Source organism: Euprymna scolopes, chromosome 12, assembly GCF_053919585.1.
Source record: "Euprymna scolopes isolate OS-2025 chromosome 12, ASM5391958v1, whole genome shotgun sequence".
NCBI lineage: Eukaryota > Metazoa > Mollusca > Cephalopoda > Sepiida > Sepiolidae > Euprymna > Euprymna scolopes.
The window spans coordinates 7,955,001-7,973,194 of record NC_136493.1 but is presented as its reverse complement, the minus strand read 5'-3'; the positions used below and the strand labels follow the sequence as shown (position 1 = coordinate 7,973,194).

The 18,194-nt window shown below is 32.8% G+C and overlaps 1 protein-coding gene across 5 annotated transcripts in view; it reads left to right on the top strand.

Moving 5' to 3' along the window:
* The window catches only part of LOC145291164 (polypeptide N-acetylgalactosaminyltransferase 13-like), a 175,705-nt gene that overhangs the window by 72,096 nt on the left and 85,415 nt on the right, over positions 1-18,194 (top strand). For all 5 annotated transcript variants that reach the window (XM_080136692.1, XM_080136693.1, XM_080136694.1 and 2 more), the window contains one exon: positions 8,782-8,886. In XM_080136692.1, coding sequence (XP_079992818.1) covers positions 8,782-8,886 — 105 coding nt within the window. The remainder of the gene's footprint in view (positions 1-8,781; positions 8,887-18,194) is intronic.

The following is an 18,194-nucleotide window of genomic DNA, read 5'->3' as shown; positions in this document are numbered from 1 at the left end:
ACGGTATCACTGAACAAATAAGCATAATTAAATCCTTTGTAGATAAGAGAAGAATCCAGGTCTTCCTCGACGGTCGTACATCTAAACAATATGATATAAATGTGGGAGTGCCTCAGGGATGTATCCTTGGATCTTTATTATTCCTAATATTCATAAATGACCTCCCTTACAAAATTGTCTATGAGATGGGTATATAAGTTGATAACACCACGCTCTATAACAAACACGACAGGAAAACAAATAAACACATATCTAAGGAAATGGCAGAAACACTAGAGGATGACCTCCAATCTGTAGTAGAATGGGGACAAAAATGGATGGTCACATTTAATGCTGCCAAGACTAAACTTGTTTCCTTCAATAATTACAAGAAACCTTCTCAACCACTAATAGCAATGGCCAAAGACTCCTTATCTGAAAGTACTTCTTTTAAACTCCTTGCCCTAATATTCACAGGAAACATGAGTTGGATCCATTACATTGAGAGTATTGCCAGGACCGCCGTGAAGAAGGTAGGCTTTCTCTACCGTGCTAGAAAGCTACTAACATCCGAAAGTATACTGTACCTCTGTAAGGCCACCATTTGCCCATGTATGGGGTATTGTTGTCATATTTAGGTTGGTGCATCTGCTACTAATCTCTCACTCCTAGACAAGGTTCAAAAGAGTCGCCAACCTGATAGGTCCTGAACTGTCATCTAAGCTTCAGCTTCTGTCCCATCAACGAAATGTTGCATCCCTCTGCTTGTTCTACAAGTATTTTAATGGTGAATTCTCTGACGAACTGCACACACTTGTACCCCCTCAACGGAAATCCCCCCCCCCAACAAACCCAAGAAGCAGCAAAATCCCACCCCTTTACAGTAGAGATCTCTAGGTGTAAGAAGGTGCTCTAATCCAGTAGTTTCTTCCCCAGAGCTGCTAGACTTTGGAACGCTTCCGGGATTTTGCTTTCCCAACTGTACTGGCATGCAGAAGTTCAAGTGTAATGTGAACCGACATCTTGTCACTCATCTCCCTTCTTAATACCCCTGCAACTTATGTCCCCGATAGTAGCCCCCTACTTAAAAGTGGCCCTGTGCCTTGTTTGGAGTGAAAATTCAACAAAAAAACAAAACAAAAAACAAATAAGAACATGTTATTCATGTTGATTAAATAACAGGTTTTGTTGGACTTTCTGTACAAATTACTGAATTTGACAGAAATATTTCTGAGATACATATGAAGATAGTCAAAGGTTATATTAGCTGAAACATTGTGAGAATAACATGAAATACAAATTATCAATCTTGATCAAAAAAAACTTAGTTTCAATCATGAATGTTTAGCAGTTTTTGTTTTTATGAATGCAATTTTTTAATCAGTTTTTTTTTTAGTTAACGATTATTTAGCGTTTGTTGAATTCTTAATGCTATTAACATTTTGCCATTTTGATTACTTTTTAAAAATTCTTATATATTGTATATGATTGGAAATTTAATCAAAAGTTTAAATTGTTGAATAAAATTATTGAATAAAATTATTGATTTAAACAATAAATAACTTTATTTCATTCTTTATTAAAAATGATTGAAACAACTTATATGATTCTTAGAAATAATTATTCATAGCAACTTTCTACAAGATGGTTATCTCAGAAACGATCGTACACAAAAGTATTATTTATTTGGAATTCTCGGAGCGCATGTAAATAAATATTTTGTAAATTTATTTGACTTCTCATCTGCAATTATATATATATATATATATATATATATATATATACTAGCAGGGAAACTTGACATTGTCCGAGATTAAATGATGATCAACGAATGTTTCACATATTAATTTATTTTTATATTGGACTATTATTCTCATCTTTATTAATTGGTGTTTTTCATCTTTTATTGGTTTGTTTATTCACAACGTTTTGGCTAACTATTTCTCTGGCCTTCGTCAGGTGGTAACCGCGACGGATAGGAACTTCGAATTTCCTAGCTGCATTCTCAGCTATCACTGCCATCCGTAGTTGTTGTCGTCTCACCACATTTTTGGCCAAGTAAACCTCTGGCACGCTTTGGGTGGGATTGAAACCGCTATCTTCAGACAATGTTCATCTGGAACTGTAGAGATTCAACGTCTCTATCAACTGCGCCATGGGCCCCGAAGGCCAGAGGAATAGTTGGCTGAAACGTTGTGAATAAACAAACCAATAAAGATGAAAAACAACAACTAATAAAGATGAGAATAATAGTCCGAAATAAAAATAAATTAATATATTTTATGCTCATCTCAAAAATGAATTCCAATTAAGCGATAATATATGAATGTTTCACACTTCCACATTATTATTGTCATTAAAATCGATGAAATCACCCATTTTTTAATCAAATCAATTGATTGCCTGCTTTAGTTGGGAACCTGTCCCGGTGCTCAAGCAGGAAGCTTAACATACTTCCTCCATAGTGACTTAGTCCGCAATACATTGTAGTCTACATTGCACTGTAAAGAACCTGCTGTTGATTTTAGGAAATTATTTTTTATATATAATGGTTTGAATTAAAGTTTAAAATGCAAAAGTGAAGTATCATGCTTCAATTGTGCTCTAAACAGAAACATTCATTTCGAATGCACCCCTGTTATATTAAAGAACCTACTGTTGATTTTAAATGGTGGGCTGTTTAGCTTGTATCATGATATAACTTCTTGAATGCACTTGTGATGTTAGGCTGTGTAAGGTGTTAACTTTGGTCATCAGATTATTTCGATTATTGATACTTATCAAAGACATTCCAATAGAAAACCTATCTAAGAACACTAGGAGGCACATAAAGTACATTTGTGTGCAATTTCATAAGAATTGGCCCAGCCGTTTTTGAATCCATAGGAAACGAACTCACACAGACGCTTCTTTATATATATATATATATATATATATATATATATATATATATATATATAAATGAGCAAACAGTTAATAAAATATGTTAAAAAACACTTTGAAATGAGTCAAAAACATATTTAATCTGAAAAGGAAACACTAGATAAATGGATAGTCCTTAATATGAGCAAACAGTTAATAAAATAGGTTAAAAAAACATGTTAAAAAACACATATATATATATATATATATATATATTCATTCCAGGTTGAAAATATCAAAAAAAAACAAAAAAAAAAACCCATTGAATTTCAACAAAAATGTTGATTTTGCTCAATAAAAAGAGCAAGATTTCTTTTTATTTCATTTAGATAAACAAAATTACCATTGGTCACAACAATAAATCCATTGTTCCAATCTAAAAAAAATCTCATCAGAAAATCAGAGCCTTAAGTCCTCATCGAGGCCAGTCTTTTTAATTTAATTTTAATATTGAATAATATCTATTGTATTATAAAACTGAAATCGTCTTGCTTGGGTGTTGAAACCGTGTTTCCGGTCTATAACAATTCTGTGTATGTGTAATTAAATAAAACAAAGCCAGGTAAGCTTTTTTTTTAATGGACAATTTTTCGCGTTTAAAATATTCAAATAAAAACAAAAACTAAATTCCCTCTGCTTTTTTTTTTTTTTTCATCGACGTTTTACAAATTTTATTTGTAGTTTTCATTGCAAGTTGGAATCGTTTCCAAACAATTTATTTTTATTTAAAAGAAAAATAAAAGTTTATAATATTTGGTAAATATTTTTCCAGAGGACCAACTAAATATTTGCCTTTTAAAACATATTTTTTTTTAAATATTCCACTTTTATCTAATGTTATAAACTTTCATTGCAAGTTGTAATCGTTTTCAAACAATTTTTATAAAAAAAACAAAAAAACAATTTGAATCCAATCCGAGATTCTTCAGGAAATGCCACAAGTTTTTTGTACGATTCTTTAATTAAAAAAACAAGCTTTCTTTCATTTAAATTTTTTAATGGTTTAAAATTTCTTTAATTCATTTTTTCATACTACAATTTGAGAAGCTAGAACAAACGCAAAACATTTAAAATTACAAAAACATTAATGACGAAAAGGAAGCTGATATTTGGAACCGATAAATTGAAGTGTTCGCATATCAGACTTTTTTGTTTCTTTTAAATAAAAATTAAAATGATTCTAAATATAATTAAATAAAAAAAAGTTTAAAACTGTTTTAAAGAAATAAAAATGAAGGAAAAACTAAATCATTAAAATGAAAAAAGATAAGTAAAAGTTTGTATGTTTTTTTAATTAAAGAATCGTAAAACTAAAAAAAACTTGTTTAACAAATATTACATTTCACTCTGCAATTTGCGTCGCATACTTTTCCAGAGAATTCATTGTCAAGCCTAAATATCAGCTTTTTCTTTTTTGTTTCTTTTAAATAATAATTAAAATAAGTTTTTTTCACAGGTACTAATAAGAAAAAACAAACAAACCTACACATAGGGAAGTAAAGATGCCAACAAATGGGTACTCACTGTATGCTAATGTTGTATTAAAATAGAATTATCTCCCTCAGATCAGTGACAACATATCCAACAGCGTTGGCAAAAGTTATAGCCATTGACTTGTGATACATGTTTTTGTTAAGTCACACTTTGTTTACAAAGCTATTCGGCGGAAATAACATCAGGCAAATTTTAAGGTTCAGATCACCAACACTATATAATATAGCTTTTATTTTGAAGCAAATATAAAAATAGAAGTTTTGGTAAATTTTTACTTGGTTTCCGCCTTAACATTTCCCTTTAAAATGACGACATTTGAAGGTTTTTGGGTATGTTGAAAACGAATATCACATTTAAATTTTCTGCAAATAAGTACTTTTCCAGTTATCAAGCAATGCAATTCTTTATGTTCAAAGTGGTGGCCATTGTTGTACTTGCAAGCATATTTTTACTGTAATTAATATGCTCACTATTCCATAGCTAGCCATACCACGTATACTGGTAGTCAAGGGTAGTCTAGTATATATATATATATATATATATATATATATATATGACACCTATCTATATAGATTTCTGTTATGAATTAAATGCAAAATATAAAAAGACATAATATATTAAGAAATAATGTATTATATGAAAATATTTTTTAAACTAAAAGTACATCTTCATCACTAGGTAACCAATATTTGCAATCAATTAAAATTATTAATTTGCTCAACTGATATTCAGTTTTCATTTGACAAAAAAAAAAAAAACATAAAATACAAATCAAACACTAAAAGCAATTAATCCATCTATATGTACACAAATTCTAACACATTTTGTTTCATAGAAAATGATTGGATATAGAAATACTTCTGGCATAATCAAGTGAAATTTTTTCATTGCTATTGCTCTCTTAGGACGATTTAATGTTTTCTGTAATGTGTCTAATATATACTATTTGTAGGAAGTTTTGTTCATAGGGACTAACCTTATGAAACTATGATATTTATAAGATAGTTTTCAATAACACTTAAGAACTATATATTAGTATAATTGTTTATTTATACAAAAATGTAGCTACATATGTGCATACATGTTTCAATAACATTATTCAATGTCTAGCATCATCAGTTCATTGGCAGAAAATTCTGCAAACTTTAGATTTAGGTTTTCTGAATCTACTGTTGGTAAATGATGCTAGAATTGGAATAAAATCATACTTGAAACATGTATGCACATATGCAGCCATATTTTTTGTATAAACAAGTTTAAAAGAATTTAGTTAACCATATCTCATTATAAATTTATTTCAACCCTATAGGCAATATTTATACATATGATTAGAGACCGTTTGTGGATTTGATATTCCCTAGATACTTCCTCCTTCAGAGGAAGCCAATTCAACCCATCTAAGATTAATGTTGTTGGATAGCTAACTATATAGGCAATAGAGCATTTTCATTTGTTGCCTGATTGAAGAACAAAAGAAAACTTTCATTGTTTTTTTTTCTTACATGGGGGTCACCACTTATCAAGGCTCGAAGGCCACTCAGGGATAGGGGTTATTGCATGTACAGTAATCAATGAGATAGTATTGTAGTAATCATTAGTATTGAGGTTTTTGATAGAGTGTCTTACTTAAGGGGGGGCGGTTTGTCAGGAGTTTGTTTATGTTGGACTTGAAGGTATCCAAGTTGTAGTCAGGTGGGAAACAGGCAAGCGGCAGAGAGTTCCACTGGTGTGCAGTTCTAAGAAAGAAGTTTTGCTCATGAAATCTACGTTTGGATTTAGGCACAGATAGAGAGTGGGGAAAATTATTGACAGTAGTTTCAGCCAGACTTGTGTTTCTCGTGAAAGATTTGCGAGGGGGGGGGGACGAGGGATTGGAGCTCAGACGAGCACCTGCCATGGAAAGAACAAAATTCAGTACAATGCTACTGATTGGACCAATGTCAACCACTCCCTACAGATTTTGGCTGTCTGACCCATAAAAATCATTTATGTTGCCTGATTTCCAATATATATATATATATATACACACACACACACACACACAGATGTATAAACTGAGCACTACCCAAGGGAAATAATTTACTTATGGAGTTATATCTCTTAAAACACTTTTATTAAACAAGACGGATGTAAGCACCATGCAAACATATGGCAAGACATTAAACACTTAAAAGTGGACAATTATAACCAGAACACGCAACAACATTAATTATTAATGAAAACTGTTATAATAATTCCTAACAATACTCAACACTAACTGCGGATCATATTTTAGAAATTAATTAAACAAGCCTGTAAACCAGTCCAGCTTTGAAACTGTTCCGGTTTCCGACATGAACATGAAAGTTCTGAATAAGAAGTTCTACACACTTCCTTTTCTCACTTGTTCATGGTGTTCTCATATTGTAACAGCACATACAAACACATATGAAAATAGCAGCAGCAGCCAAAGGATTGATGGCAAGCGATTGTATTAGCAGCAGTAGCAGAAAAAAAAATGCACATATGCAAATTAGGGAGTGTGTACGAGCTGCTGTTATGAAAGAAAAAAAACAAGACCTCACGTGGTGGAGAAACAAAGTCAGCATCGAAAGAGATGGACATGTAGAGTGAAGGCAAGGTTGGGCCACCTGTAGCCAGCGTGCAATCAGAAGAAAAAGAAACGCGACCAGGTTAGATGGACATGTGGCAACGAGAGACTCTTTGTGGTGCTAAGATGAGGAGAAAAAAAAACATTAATAAACGACTTGTGTTAAAAAAGAAAGAAAAGCTAAGTCAGATTTTTTTTTTTTTTTTTTTTTTTATTCCTTTTTGACGGTGCTGGACGACGTGGGGGTCCAAGAGAGGTTTGAATTGTAATGAACAGTGTTTGAGCATGACGGACACATTACAACACAAAACTGCATTGGCATAGCATTTAAACACAGTTCGTTTCAAGCAAATTACAACGTCAACAATATAATAACTTTTTGGTTGTCTTTAACTTTTCGTATTCTTGCTCTGCTGTGCATTGGGCTCTCCTACAGAAATTACTCAATCCTTTATGAATACAATATATACTAAATGACTATCCATGGACCATTTGGTTTTGTTCCACTTATTAAAATTTATAAACTGTAATATACTTGAAGATTTAGGGACGGGGGGGGGGGGAGTAATCAAAGTCTTTGCACTTACAGGTCTCTTTTGTTTTTTCCTTTGTTTTTTTTTTTTTTTCGTTTCTTTTGCTGGTGTATTTCCCAGCTCGTCAACGACGCAGTTAATCAGAGATATTTCCTTCGGTGGGGAAAAAGTTTGGATAGTAAATTCATGTGTTCTCTTTTCTTGTTCGCGCGTTATATATCTGTCTCTTTCGTGAGGGATAAGAGGTCACATCATCCGCGTTCGGTATATCCATATCTCCTTCGCATGATGGGAAAAAGGCCATCGTCTCTTTTGTGAGAAAGTAAATTAATCACATTTTCTCGCATGGCTGGAGAAGGTCGCATCGTCCGCGTCTCGTATATCTGTATCTCGTCAGTCTAAAATTAATATTTAAATTTTGATTTAAATACTTACTCCAATTTAAAAGATTACAATGTGTGTATATATATATATATATATATATATATTATGGAGAAAATATGTTTAATCAATTATTTCACCTTTTATTTATACCAGTCCTTTAATTTATGAAGCCCGATGTAACTACAGAGCATATAACAAATAAATGACAAAAGTCTATATTCCAAATTTCAAGATGCTGACCATCTTACCGTTTATTCCTTTAAGTATGTTGACATGCACAATTATATATAACAAAATACCAAGGTCTTATGCATGGCACGAAAAGAAACTGGAGTCTTTGGAGATCTCCATCAGTTGAAATGTATGAGATGGCAGGTGAATGTCTGGCATCCAGTAGAATGCCCCATCCCCAGCTAATAATAAGAAAATCATATATATTATCAAATTTTATAAAGTATTGTATAAGAATAATTAAACTATTTTCTTTTTCTGTGGAACTTTTTCTAACAAAAGACTATTCTTTTTTTGGTTCAAAGTTAATTGACAAGCTTTACTTCAAAGGCCCGAGGCTATTGTTTCTTTGTCGAAGATAATGAGTTTAATGTGTTAGTCATAATAAAGTGTTTTCTCAAAAGAATTTACAAGTTATTGATTTCTTCTTTTGTTATATGAAGTCTTATTATTCTTCTTGTTAGCTTTGGTCATTTCATCTGTTTTCCTGAGAATTCCGATTAAGTTTTTTTTTTTTTTTTTTTTTTTTGCTTGTTTATGAGTTGCAAATGGGAATCAGTTTTCTTTTTTGTGAAATTGTCTTTTTTTTTTTTTTTTTTTGATGATTTATTTTGCTGCCAACTAAAAATATTTATTTATTTTTTTTAGATTATTTGGGTAAGAAATTGGACGATTATGCTGCAGCTTTGACAACGAGTGTCCGCATTGTCCGATTAGAAGAAAGAACAGGACTTATACGAGCCAGATTAAAAGGTAAGTAAACTTGTCTTTAACTTATAGCGTTTTGTTACACCTGGATGTTAAAGTTTTCCTTAAAAAAAATACTATCTAAGCTATTTGTAGCATAAAACACTTTGAACTCCTGCTTACCGCAATCTGTATAATAATACTGGCATGAGGATGCTTCACTCTACAAGTAAACCCTGACTAAATATTCAAAATAACATGAAGTGTTCTCAACACAAATAAGATTATTATAGAGTCGAGATTTCAAAAGTAAAAAATAAAAATGTATTTGGGTGCCATCAGTTGGAATCGAAACTGAAACTGTGGGATTCAAAGCGTGTAACATAACCACTGTACCAACGTGACACGCATATGAACTGATTAAAAATTAAAAATAAACTAAGATGAATGTACAAAATGTCCAACGATTTTTTTTTAAAGATCCAATCACTCTGCTCATGGAATATTTCGTTTCAGGAAATCATTTTACTGTTAACAAAACGGAATCCTGGAATGAAACATTTGAAAGAACATCTTCTGCCAAGAAGTGCTTAAAAGAATGACTCATCAAGAACTTATTTAAATTTTAATTAATCATTTATAAAAACTACTATGTTATTGATAGTTGAGAAGCAGCTCCACGGTATTGTGTTCCATAGACAGATAGTTCTAGGCAAGAAACTCTGCTCATGGAATTTTCATTTAGTTTACGTTATCACTTTCCACACCCATTGGAAAAAGAAAATTTATCATCAAAAATGAAATGCCAAGGAAAAATTGATGATTACCTGATGTTGCTGAAAAAAATTGCATTACTCTTTTCGAAATGAATTGTTCCAAAATCGAATAAAATGTCATAAATAGAATTCTGTTAGAAGTGAGATTCCAAGAATATTAAGTTGACTGCTATTATGGTAAGAAAGTGGTTGAAGAGATTTAAGTGATTATAATAAATGAATAAATAAATGTAAACAAATATTCAGCCCAGAATTATTTTAGCATGAGGCAAAAAACAATCCGCTGGTAAAAAAACGATAGAATTAACACTTGTTCTGCTACTATAAATAGTGGGTATCTCAATAAGGAAGATAATTCAATGCAGGTTGGAACAATAAAATTGTCCCCCAAAGAAAACAACACTACAGCTTTATTTTAAATATTTTTATTTGAAAAAATCAATTCAGGTCACTTGATTATGAGGTCCTAGATATGACCTTAAACTATATCCAGTGGTTAGGCCCCAGCTTGTGGGCTTTGTGGAGTGTGGAGCTACCCCTTAATTGCCATTGCTCCCAGGTCCTCTCTGACCCGGAGTGGTAGTACCTGTTAGGGTCCCAACTATGGGTTAAATAAAAACTGACTTGAAAACAACAAATATATTCTATTAAAAAATTTTTCTTCAAAATCTTTGAATTTGGCATTAAATAACCTGAAAAGGGTTGATATGCCATAAAACAAAAACAACCAACCAACCACTTGATTATGAAGTAGAGCTCACATCTATTCAATGTAGGTGCCTTCAACCTCAATCACTGTCTCGATATAGGTCCGGAACTGGGAGCATGCCTTTTCTACAAGCGCCGGCAGGAGCTCAGCAAATACTCGGCAGATGACCAGGATGGTTTTGGTGTTGTGGGAGGTCTAGTTGGTGGTGATCTCGATATATGGCTAAATGAAATAGTCCAGAGGGTTCAGATCGGGGGGAGTGGGAGAAGGGTACAAAGTTGTAGTAATCCTTCTGAAGCCAAGCCTGGATCTCTTTGGACTGTGGGCTGGCACTGAATCCTGCTGCCACACCCAGAGTCTGCCAGCCGCCACCTGATTGCACCAGGGGGTCACCACACTCTTACGCACATCCAGGTACACTTTGGTGTTGATTTTCAAGCCAACTTCGAAGATGTGAGGCGGCATGATGTGGCTCTCATTTGAAACTACACCAAAGACTATAACCGTGACCAGAAACTTTATTTTCATTACACTGGGCATATCCCTCTTATCCAGATTTGCATTTTGAGCGCATGAGTTGTACAGCAGTGCATCTCCGATCTCGCTCGTTAAACATTTTGTCACTTTCAAACATGATAGAAGGCTCCTATCGCTCTTGATATTTGTACCAAACTGACCAACTAGTAGTTGGTCAGTGACAAAAAAAGAAAACCAGTTTTCATCGAATGGAAATGGAATCATGTCATCTTTTCGAGGGCGACAATTTTATCTTTCCATCCTGTAATCAGGAGCAGCTGATTCGAAATATCTTATAAAAAATGAGACTTGTTTGTGGTTGCTTGACATAAAGTAACAATGAACGACCATTGTGATAAAATTAATTTTGATAGGTAATTATGTAAACCATGCATTATCTGTTCAAGTTTTTTTGTTGGATTTTCAGTCAGACCCAAATAGCATTTAAGCTGATAAATCACACTTTACTTCTGACTAGTTACTTTACAATTGTTGTTGTTGTACTATGTAGTATAATAATGTGCTTTGCTAAGAAAGATGGATAAATAAAGACCTGTCCAGAGATAGGTTTATGGGAAACAAGTTCCCCACGCAAGCAAATACATAAAAACAAACTGATGATTTTCAGGCCATTTTTAAAATTTTTTATTCAATTTTCACCCCAAATAAGACACAGTGCCACTTTGAAGTAGGGGGCTATTATCAGGGACATAGGTTGCAGAGATGTTATGAAGGAAGATGAACAGCAAGATATCTGTTCATATTACACTTGAACTTCTGCATGTCAGTATAGTTGGGAATGCAGAAACCTGGAAGGAAGTTCCAAAGTTTAGCAGTTTTGGGGAAGAATCTATTTGAGTAAAAGGCTTTCTTACACCTGTATGGCCACTTTTATTGATATTACATAGAGGAAACTGTAGTTCCCTTCGAAGTAATCTTCTCCGGTTGCAATGCACTTGTATCGTTCCAACAACTTCTGGAAGTCTTCTTTTGTGAACGTGTCAATAACCCTTGTCACAGCCTCTTTCATATCCTCAATTGTCTCATAATGACAGCCTCTAAGGTTTTCCTTGAGCTTAGGGAATAACAAAAGTCGCAAGGAGCAAGGTCTGTGATGTTCATCTTAATCAAATAATCTGTGACAAGGATGGAGTTGTAGACTCGTGCATTGATCAGGTTGAAACTACCACTGATCCGATTTGAAAAGTGCTGGCCTTTTCGGATAGAATATCTTCCTGAACTCCCTTAAAACCTAAACATAGTATTCTTTGTTAACTCTCTGTCCAGTGGGAACCCAGTGCATGTGCATCATGCCCGTGCTGTCAAAAAAAAGGGATCATCAGAAGTTTCTGGGTGGATTTGCTCTTTTTAGTCTTTTGGGGTCTGGGAGAACCCGCATGCTTCCACTGGAAACTCTGTGTCTAAAGAAATAAAAAAAAAAAAAACAATGTATCAAATACTTTTTTCTACCCACTGTGTGTGTGTCTATATATATATATATATATATATATATATATATATATATATATATATATATATAAACCAAGAAACTATTTACATTTTAATATTCATTTTATTTAAGTGAATATAGAAACTTAAATAATAAATCATATTTTTACTATGTTTACCTGGGATTTTAGTTCTTAATTTTTATTTTTCATGCTTTAAAACTATAAGTAAACAACTTTTATTATATTCTTTGAAATGAGTCATCTTACGTGCTGGTTTTTATTTTTAGGTGATTATTTAAAAAATGCTTCATCTTAACAGTCGTCTGAACTGGACTAAGTCATCTTTTGAATCAAATAGAATTAAAGCAGCTCACAATGAACAACGATTAAAAAGACACATTTTGCCATAAGATTGAATTTTTTTCCACTGAATGAATCATAAACAAAAAAAGACGCACATTTAAAATTTTAACTTTGAAGACTTTTATTTAAAAAAGGATTTTATTCACAAAAAGTTTACTATTAAAAAAGGATGTTTATTTACAAAAAAGATTTTGATAAAAAATGTGTATGTAACGAAATGTATTTGTAAATAAAATTATTGTATTTATATTCATAAAACGTTTTTGATAATAAATAAAAAAATTTGAAAAACTTACAAATGTGTAAATGTTAAAAATACTGGGTTTTTTTTTTACATAAACGTTTTGTTATACACACATTTTTAATCAAATTTTCTTTTCTTTTTTTTTTTGTAAGTAAAAATGTAAATGAACCTCTTTTTCAATAGTAAATTTTATGATTTAAACATCAGTTCAATGCACATTGCAAATTACAGATTTCACACCTCGAAGAATTGGCTTTTGACCGATGCCTGCCAATCCATTGAATCATTTCAAAATTATCAGACAGCATCATGACAAGTTGGAATATTGTTTCTTCAATTCGCATGAAATCATTATCATGAACATCATTATCAAGATTTGTTTGACACATTCTAAGAACTAAGCAGCCGTTTTTTTTTTTTGTTTTTTTTTAATTTTAGGCCGCTATGTCTACACATTACCAAAATTTGCAAATAAAAAATTAAGAATGTACACATTATTTTGTTTATGATTCAACCAGAAGTAAAGGTCTTTCTTTTTTTAAATCAGTGTTATGGCAAAATGTGTCTGTTTGGTTGTTATTCATTTTGAAATTTATTTGATCTGATTTAAAAAATAAATTCTAGCAAAACACTACCAATAACACTGTATAACAAATAAAAATTGGATAGGCAAAAGCAAAGTTTGATTTGTCAGCTTGAATGCTATTTGTGTGTGACTTTGAAAATCTGATAACATGTTAAATATATTTATAAATGCTGTTAATACATTTTTACATATATATAATTCGTATAAGAATGCTCGCATCAATGTCGATGCATGAGCTTAACACAACTAAATTGTCTGAGATCCGCACTCATAATTTGTTTATAGATGTGAAGACTTTGTGTAGCAGCATCCATTTTTTTTGGAACTACTACTACACTTAGTGCAAACGTTTGCTGCAGATAAAGCAGACAGTGGACCTCAGGTTTTATATCAGTTTTCCTTCTCCTAGATGCATGTCTTAACAAACACTTAGGGTGCATCTCTCCTAGTGGGTTTTAGACACACATCCAGATACTAATGTGGAAATTTCTAAATCTTAGTATTCCCAAATGGTCATCCATCTGGTAGGAGCCAACTGTGGTGATCTAACAAGAACTTGTGTGTCAGCATGATAATACCGTTTATGTGTGTGTATATATATATATATATATATATATATATATATATATATATGAGCAAGATATTATTTTATTCAATTAATCTCAATGTTTATCTAAATTAAATTATATTATTATTATTTAATTTAGATACACATCAAGGCCAATTGAGCACTATCGACAGCCTTGTTGGACTTCAATGGTTTTTACCTTTGGATATTTTTAATCTGGACGGAAGAAATAAACATAACATTTCTAAATTCTTTATTTAAATTCTGTTTACACATGTTTATGTAATGGGTACTATGATAAAAATACATTTCCAGCTTATGAAATCGATATTTTAATCAGTCATAAAAATATATTATGACTTGTACAGATTCTCTTCGATCGCAGCCAATGAATAATAATGGTTCTAGCTGTTACCAGTGCTGAAAATCAAAATAATTCAGGTGTTTCAATTTCCGATCAAATCCATTAGAGAATTGACAATAACTTAAAATAAAAATAAAAAAAATGGTGGAAAATATGTGTTCATTAAATAATGACATGTTATAGCTTATAATGTATTTCATTATTCGAATAGATTTGCAGCCAACCGTATGTCAATGAGAAAATGAGTTTCATCACCCCCTACACTTATACATAACTACTTTTTTTTTTTTTTTTTTTTTTTTTTTAAAACAAAAATCTCAGATTACATTTTTGAGTTTTTGAGATGAGGATTGATTAAAAATCCCTCAATGGGGCCACCTGTAGACTGGAACCTGGTGGTTGAGCAGATCATGTTCAAGGTCTTATTGGATAACCCTAACCCTAACCCGATCCAATCAATCGATTGGTCATAATCAGCACTAAATCAAACAAACACAACAAGAAAATATGCGCACGTTTCCCATATTAGACAATAAACTATTTTAGTAATACATAACTTACTTCATATTAAAAAGTGAAGACCCCCCCCTCCCCCCCAAAGTGTATACCATGTCACAAACCTTATACGGTGAAACACTTTTACTTGACTACTATGACCTCACACAAATTCATCAACACTACTACAAGACCACAAACCTAAAAGAACTGTTTGAATAAAAAATAAATCCATTCTAAACTTCCTAAAAAAAGCAAATCTTTACTATAAAATATAAATGCCATTAAATAAACTATACCCAAACATTACTCGAATATACCCAGCAAAAATCAACTTCAAAAGTATCTAACAATTTAAATTTTTATATACAGCATTAAATGACCCAAAGAAGGTCAATATACTGGTTAAACAAACAAACAACAAGCTTGCCTAAATTTATACTGTTGATCAGAAATTATCTATGGGGTTGTGAACTAGTGCTTGATTAATTAAGGACTCAAAGATTTTGGTGAAGAAAGGGATGAGACTAATGGAGCAATAATTTAGAGGGTCAGTTCGTTTGCTAAAATTCTTGTAAATTGGTACCATAGAACCAATTTACAAGCCGTTAGGAAAGCAAAATTCAATAAGGCATTTGTTTGGAGAGAATTAGGGTAACCTCAGCGGAGCATTTTTTGATTAGTATAGCCGGGATGACTTCAGGTCCATATGCCTTTGAGGTGTCTAGGTTTTTTTCTGATATCACAAACTTGGGAAGCAGTGATTTTCAGATTGAGTGTAGTTTCTGTCCGCAAAGGAAAATCTGGGTGGAAGTGGCTTGCTGGGTCCAAAGTGGAGTTGGAGGCAAACTTTTGGGCAAGTAGTTTAACCTTCTCAGTTACTGTGAAAACAACCTCAAGGTTGTTGGATAGCAAGGAAATTGTTGATTGCCCATTATTTACTACACTGTTATACATTTTCTAGAAATCATGAGTTCCTAATTTCTGTGACTCAATGCGTTTTTAGTAGTTTCAATATATCTTCTGTTAGCTGCGGTTATTTCGCTCTTACAGTTATTTCTAGCTTCTATATACTTTTGTCTATTTGTACTGGATTTATGTCTGAGAAATCTGCAGTATGTATGCTGCCTTTGAGCAATTGCAGCTGTTCAAGTAGAAGTGTACTATTGAGGAGAGTGAGGTTTGTTATAAAACTTCCATGTGGGAATATGCACTTCGATTGCTGTTTTAAACAATTCGGTGGTCTCATTTGTGCACTGTTCTATAGGAAGGAAAAATACATTTCCCCATGGAGCATCTCTGATGTGATCCCTGATGGCTTCCCAGTCAGTCTTATTGTGTACCTTGTCATTTTGAGCAATGAGTCTTCGACTTGGGGTCGAGAGTTTAAGATGATGTCTATCATTATCATAGCATGATCAGCTTTTCTTAGTTGGCAGTGGGTATTTGTTACACAATCCTCAGGAACTGAAATGCATCTATAAATGAGGCTTGTTGATCTGGGAGACGGGTCAGGAACATGACGGTCTGTGTCAGGCAATGGGGTATAGAAGTTATGTATAATGCTACCAGCTATATCTGTGTAACTATAGAAACCAATTACGGTGATGGACATTGAAATTACTAAATTTAACTAAAGAGAATGAACCAACTCCATCCATCCTTGCATTTCTCGTGAAGGCTGACCAAACTTGATGAGTTGAAAATAATTGGGCGATCTCTATCCAAGTGTTAACAACGAACTCTGCTTTAACCATCAAGTTTTTCATTGTTTACCTCATCTCTTTTTCCCAACATTGTTCTAGAAGTGTGGCAGTTGCTTCATAAACTCTTCTGTCTCTGAGACATATGGCTGTAATAACTAGGAGGTGGAGTTCAAAATTTTATGACGGTTTACAAGTCATGAGTCAAGGTACCTGAAGAAGGTCTAAAAATAAGTGTCCCAAAGGAAGTTATTGAGGTAGATATCGTAAGTGCGGTAAGAGAGGAGAGCAAGTAAAGTGTTAGTAAAAGCAAGGATGTTTTGATGTTTAAGTGACTCCATCACCATTTTATCTGCTTAGTTACACGTTTCGATTACTGATTATCAATGATTACGATTATCAACGATCCAATAATTTCATCAGACTTCACAGGTTTATGTAAAGTCTGATTAAATTATCCGATCTTTGATATGATTCGGTAATCAAAACATGTGTAACTAAGCAGATAAAACGGCAATAAAAATATATATAGGGACATTTAACCGAATAATTATTTTTAATGAGAAACCAATTACGAATGATTTGTTAATTATTTTTGTATTTATAAAGTGATTCTGATTTTCACAGATAATAAACCAGACCTTTCCGACAACAAGGATTTTCAGTCAAAAACTTGATGTGAAAACTGTGTTGTCATTTAGACTTAGTGACCTGTGCATTTTGCGCACCTCGGAGCTAGAACTGACATATACATGGTACCAGCGACCAGTGAATATGAATATATTTTAGGGATTTGAGACTAGATGATGTTACGTTTGTGATCTTGCAGTTGGGGATTGCATTTAACTTGTAATCGGCGTAAATCTGGGCAATAGTACATGGAAGCAGTAGGACTACAACTGGTCCTGACAACATTCCAATCATAATGATTAAGAAGCTGCAACCGGAACTAGCTATTATTCTTACAAAACTTAAGAGAAAAGCTTTCCATAATATTAGAAAACTTAATCAGCATTTAAAAATATTGGACATAGATCTTGTGTATCTCAATACCGATCGATGTTTCTTGAGTGAATTGTTTGAATCATAGAAATTTTTTTTAGCAAAACAGTCTACTCATTGACAAGCAATGTGGATTCAGTTATGCAAGATCAACAGCTGACCTGCTGATTGTAATATATATATTACAAGATCAGCAAATCTATTGACATGAGCTTAATTTCTAAAACAATAACTTTTAACATAGCAAAAGCCTTTGATAGGATTTGACACAAAGGTCTGCCTAACAAGCTTGTTATTTATGGACTATCTGGAAATTTCCTCCCAGTCATCTAGTCCTTCATAGCTGATAGGTTTATAAAAGTAGTTGATGTTCAGAAGTCTGAAAGCCCATGGTATCAGTGCTGGTGTGCCTGAAGGATCCATTCTGCACTGAATTCATAAATGATTTCCCAAATCATATTCTAAGATGATTTATTGATATTTATGCAGATGACGCAGTTATCTATGCGAGCATTGCGACGAGCATAACTGATGAAGAGTTTTATGATTCTCTTTTTTTAGATGAGGAAAAAGATGGTTAGTTTTAATGCATCTCTC